The 5,913-nt window shown below is 41.7% G+C and overlaps 1 protein-coding gene across 1 annotated transcript in view; it reads left to right on the top strand.

Moving 5' to 3' along the window:
* LOC106522180 (probable cation-transporting ATPase 13A3) overlaps positions 1-5,913 on the top strand; it is a gene marked incomplete at both ends in the record, with an annotated part of 44,183 nt that overhangs the window by 24,185 nt on the left and 14,085 nt on the right. The window contains 4 exon segments of the mRNA XM_014015083.1: positions 592-742; positions 884-1,003; positions 4,815-4,965; positions 5,054-5,174. Of these exon segments, the coding sequence (XP_013870537.1) occupies positions 592-742; positions 884-1,003; positions 4,815-4,965; positions 5,054-5,174 (543 nt within the window).

The following is a 5,913-nucleotide window of genomic DNA, read 5'->3' as shown; positions in this document are numbered from 1 at the left end:
TCCAAACTCCATGTAAAAAAAAAAAAACACACTCAAGCCATAAAATAAGAAAAAGTCCACCATCATTTTGTTTTTGTGTTTAATTTGCTGACTGTACAATAAATTCTGGGATACCATCTGCTGCGTAGTATACTCAGATGCACCCGACTTTTTTTGGGTTTTGTCAGACACGTGAGTAGGTGTCTACAAATTGGGACAGCCAAAGTCAGAGAGATGATGCTGAGACGGTGTGGACACATGCAGAGGAGGGAAAGTGGATTTATTGGGCAAAGAATGGGGAATATGAAGTTGCCAGGGAGTAAAGGATGAAGAAAGAGCACATAAACTCTTAATAGATGTCATAAAGGAGGGTAGCTGAGTGTTGAAGTGACAGAGGGTGATGATGAGATGAAGGCAAAAGATTCTTTGTGGCGACCCCTCAAAGGATCAGCTGAAAGACTTTATTTAGAATTTACTCTACTGATATTACACCTCATAAACTGGATTAAATGAACATATGATGTATTTTATGGAACTCGTGTTGTTTATAAAACTCTTCTTTCTAGTTTCAACTCAAGTGTTTCTATTTTTTATCTTTCATCTTCATTACAGTTTTTCTCCACCAGAGCAAGAAGCAACCGAGGGCCATCTGGTAAACACTCTGTTTGTAGCCTGTATGGCAACCTGCCACTCACTGACCAACATAGACGGGGAGCTCTCTGGAGACCCCTTAGACCTCAAGATGTTTGTGGCTACAGGCTGGGTGAGAACAGATGGGTTTAGTGTCTTTAGCCTCTTAACAAAACAAGTTTTGTACTAATGGATTAGACGACATCATGGTGTGAGTCTGCCTGATGACTGAACGTATCACTGAGTATTATTCTGCAGTTTTGTTTTTGTTTAGATATTAGAAGAGCCAACAGAGGAAGAGACTGCTCTTCACAATCCGTTAATGCCCACTGTTGTTCGACCTCCAAAGCCCAAAGTCACCGAAGCCAATCAGAACCAACAAGTCCATAACCAGGTACAGCGATGGTACAGTTCACTGCTATTTACTTATATAACCCACAATATCACAACTAAACTCATCTCAGGACACTGGAACGAGTTACAATTCAAATCATATTTTATTCAGTCCATATTTTTCACATTTACCCAGGACTGACCCTAGGCAAGATTTCAGGTGTTGGAGTGTGTGGCGCATCTTGTGCAGTTTTCTAAATCTCACTGCCTATTTAGAACAATTCACATCAAATTAAATAGTTTGTCTTTGATATTTTTTTATCTTTAGAAACCAGGTTGTCCAATTAAAACAATTAACAATGTAATTCATTTGAAACAGAATACAGTACTCACAAAAAGTTAGGGATATTTGGCTTTTGGGTGAAATTTCAGGACGAGCCTAAAATGCATTTAAACCTTTACAGGTGAACTTAATGTGACCTTCTCTAAGCTTTTGAATGCATATATCCAACTGTTCAATGTTTCAGTTCTTTTTGCACAAGTTGCTGTTTTCTAACGAGGAGCTTAACGGCAAAATTCACAACAGGTGATTGATCGTTGAATCGACCAATAAATGTCCTGGTTCAATTAAAGCTGATTTTTAAACAATCGTCCCCATCATGCTGTTCACTTTTTGACATCATGAGACCAAGACAACACCTAACAATGGATCAACAGTACCTTGCCATTGGGATGCTTCAAACAGGACGTTCTCAGACAGATGTGGCCACTGAGCTTAGAGTGTCATTAGCAGGTTGCAACAGAGATACCGAGAGACTGGAAGAGTCACAGAAAGGTGTAGAAGTGGACATCCTTTGACCACATCCCATGCTGATGACCGCTACGTTGTGAACAATGCCCTGAGAAACCAGATAATGAATGCCTCTCAACTCCAGGCACAGTTAAGGGAGGTGAGAGGCACCCAAGTGTCATGTCAGACCATTCGAAACCATTTTACCATCAGCGTGGTCTGCGTGCTAGACGAGCTGCAAGGGTACCAGACACAGGCGTCATTGTCTTGCATGGGCCAGGGTGCATTTACGCTGAACGAGGGACCAGTGGGACTCAGTGCTATTCTCTGATGAAAGTCGATTCACACTGAGCAGAAATGATGGCCGCCAGCGATGTTGGCGACGTCAAGGATTAGCATCAGCCACTGTTGTCACCAGACAAGCTTTTGGTGGTGGCGGTGTTACAGTGTGGRCAGGTGTCTCCAGTCGGTACAGAACTGCCATACACTTTGTGAATGGTACAGTGACAAGCCCATACTACCTGAATTACATCATTAATCCAGTGATTGTGCCCCTACATGAACAACACAGGCCTGATTTCATCCTCATGGACAACAATGCTCCAGCTCATCGAGGTCGCATCATCAGGGAACAGCTATTGGAGACTGGTGTACCTCAAATGAAATGGCCTGCACTTTCTCCAGACCTGAATCCAATTGAAAACCTGTGGGATCAGCTGAGTTGCCTTGTACTTGCTCGAAACTCTGCACCCCAGAACCTCAAAGACCTGAGGGCTACCCTTCAAGAAGAGTGGGATGCCATGCCCCAGCAGACAATAAGTACACTTGTGAACAGCATGAGATGTCATTGTCAAGCTGAAATTGATTCTCAAAGGCACATGACAAGTTATTGAGACGTTGAATTTTTTTGTTGTGGTGTACCCACCATTGTTGTTAATTTTTGTTTCAATAAATTGTTTGAGATGAGGAAATCACCAGTGCATTCTTTTACTTACCGTATTTTTCGGACTATAAGCTGCACCCGCCATTTTAAAAAAAAAACGCGCAAACATCAACATATACAGTAAGCCGCACCGGACTATAAGCCGCACTCCGCACCCCCATCAGTAAAAACAAAAACAGCCACACCTTCCACCCCCCAACAGTAAAAACAAAAACAGCCGCACCCCCCACCCCCCATCAGTAAAAACAAAAACAAAACAGTACACCCAAAATTGTGGTCAAAAAAGTGAATTCAACATCACATTTATTTTTAAGAAAAAGGTTGGCAAGTACATCGGTACAAAATAATAATAATAATAATAATAATAAAAAACTCTCCGGAAAAAAAGGCGAGAGGTCTGGAATTAAAACATAAAAAGCAAACCTTTAGAAATTACCGGTAAAGTTCGGAGGAATACGGTTCATTTAACTGGCCTTATTTTGGTCGTTTTCTTTAACCGTTTCTGGTCCAACAAAAAGTCTCATTCATCGTCCTCCGGCACACTGAAACCGTCAAAATCCTCGTCTTCAGTGTCAGAGTTAAACAAGCTGCGTCACACATCGGTACCTGTTCAGTTTCTGTGTCGCTGTCCTCTCGGGCTGGCTCTGAAGCTGTGGTGCCCGCTTCACATAGCAGTCCAGCCTTTCGGAACCCATTTGTGATGGTGGACTCGTTCACTCTGCTCCACGCTGTTAGGATCCACTGGCAGACATCAGGAAATGTCGCTCTTCGCATTCGGCCAGTTTTTGTGAATGATTTATCCAMGTCAGTCAGCTGCTGGGAAAGCCCTCCCCCTCCAGCGTACGTCACTGCATGGGATTCCTTCCCCGGGGAGTGCAATGCAGAAAAAAAAGTCAGCAGCTCTTCACTCGACATTTATCCACAAACTGGTCCTGGATTAAGCTCCAAAGTTTTTATCAGTCAGATTCCACCGTGAAAAATGTCAGTTTTATCCCCTTTTATGAGTTTTTGGCCATTGACTATCTTTAAATTGCTGCTTCCTGGTCAACAGTCGGCTCTGGAAGGATCGCTTTTTTCTTTTTTTTCTTCTTTTTCTTCTTTTTTTGAATCGAGTGGTTGAAGCAAATGGAGCATAAGAGCCCCATGGTGGCTGAAGAAAAAAATCCACATATAAGCCGCACCGGACTATAAGCCGCATGGTTCAAAGTTCAGGAAAAAAGTTGCGGCTTATAGTCCGAAAAATATGGTAAATGGCCCACTTTCATATATGATATCACTGTAGCGTGAACTTTTTACATTTTCTATAAAATTTACCTGAAAGCCAAATATCCCTAACTTTTTGTGAGTAGTGTATCTTTTGCCTCATACCTGCCAACATCTGCTGACATAATGAGGAACACCTGTTCATATTAACCAGCAGCTGTGGAGTGAAGGAGTTCTAGGGGGGTTCAAGGGTATACTTACCTAGATAATTTTTTAAAAGATCTACTATAAACTGCATTTTCCAGATATTTGAAGAGTCTTTTATTAAATTCTTGGGATTAATAAAACATAAAATCAGTATTTTCTAAAAGTAGAACTGAGTAGTCTGAGATCAGAACTGAAACTTCTGTTATTGTTCTTTTGTTTTCTATTAACACACTGAATAATACATCATCTGATACTTTAATTCACCATATGACACCTCATGTAGGAACAAAACAGCTGAAAAACAGGTTCCAAGTTGCCACTAGATGGATGGCACCTTTAGCATTTGCCTAAACTGCCTATGCCAGGGGCCGGCCTTCCATTTACCCACAACATTTCAAATGCAACTCAGTCTAAAGAATCAGTCAGCACCTTTTTTTTTTTTTTTACCAAGAAACCAGATTCTGGGAATGTTAGGTTTGAAATGTTAGGAAAGAAGCTTAGTTTAAAAGAAGCAAACCTTGTGTATGTATTTTATTTATTTAACTTTTATTTGTACAGGTTGTGTAACAGATTGTGTACTCCAGGTTGAATATCAGRATGTATGAAAACCAAATGTGTGTGAAAATACTCAAACTTTTCACCTGCTGTGAGAAACGTTCACAGATTTTATTAAGAGCTGAAACACTTTGTAGAAACAGTTTGCATCAGTTTGGGATTTTTGCTCCACAGTCCTATGAGATCGGGATTGTGCGTCAGTTCCCCTTCTCTTCGGTGCTACAGAGGATGAGTGTGGTGGTCAGGAGGTTGGGGGAGAAGCACATGGAAGCCTTCCTGAAGGGGGCCCCGGAGGTAGTTGTCGGCCTTTGCAAACCGCTCACAGGTCAGACGTTTATTCTTCTGAAACTTTGAAACAAGGTGCAGCACGCCCAGGTGTGCTTGTCCTCAGGTGTCACTGTCCTTCCCTTCAGTCCCACAGAGTTTCACAGAGACTCTGGAGAGCTACACGAGGCAGGGCTTCAGGGTTATTGCTCTGGCACATCGACAGCTGGAGTCCAAACTGTCATGGCACAAAGTCCAGAACCTCAGCAGGTATGATAAAATACATCAACACGAATCACAGTACTTMCAGCTGCCCCAGGGCTGGATTAACACTTCCCTGTACCCTGGGCAACAATATTCAAGGGCCCCATCATCACAACCCCAGCATTACCAGTCTGGCAAAATACAGAGTAAATTATTGCAATATTTAGTAAATATACTCAATACTTCAAATTCTAAGGGTATTTTGATGTACAAATGCTCATAGAACAACAAATACACTATTATGTTCTCTTGTCAAGGACACTCCTTCACATGATGCTATAAAAACAAAACACGTTAGTATAATCTGGTAAACATGACCCACTACATTGAGATCGAGGGAAGTGTCCTCCATTTACACAAAAGCAACGCTTGACATTAGGCAACCCTCTCAGTCACCTGACCCGCCTCATGCTGACTGACCAATGAGGAGAAGATCTCAACTCACATTCACAGTGATAGGCAGCCTCTCTGTACAGCTAAAGAGCTCCAACAGACAGTTTAACAAAAGCAGGAGAAAACCAGATATTTTGCTGGTGCCTTCACTCAAGGGTGTAACCATCATCTCAGAAGAGAGGGGACACATTTTTTAGAGGTCTGTTGAGTGATTTATCATCTGCTCTTGATAAATCACACCTCTCCTTAGTGGCTAAAACACATATACAGCGGGTAAAATAAGTATTGAACACGTCACCATTTTTCTCAGTAAATATATTACTAGAGGTGCTAATGACATGAAATTTTCACC

The sequence above is a fragment of the Austrofundulus limnaeus genome, unplaced genomic scaffold (genome assembly GCF_001266775.1).
Source record: "Austrofundulus limnaeus strain Quisiro unplaced genomic scaffold, Austrofundulus_limnaeus-1.0 Scaffold122, whole genome shotgun sequence".
In the NCBI taxonomy this organism is placed as follows: Eukaryota; Metazoa; Chordata; class Actinopteri; order Cyprinodontiformes; family Rivulidae; genus Austrofundulus; species Austrofundulus limnaeus.
Note: the sequence above shows the minus strand (reverse complement) of the source record. Positions and strands in the feature narration are given on the sequence as shown.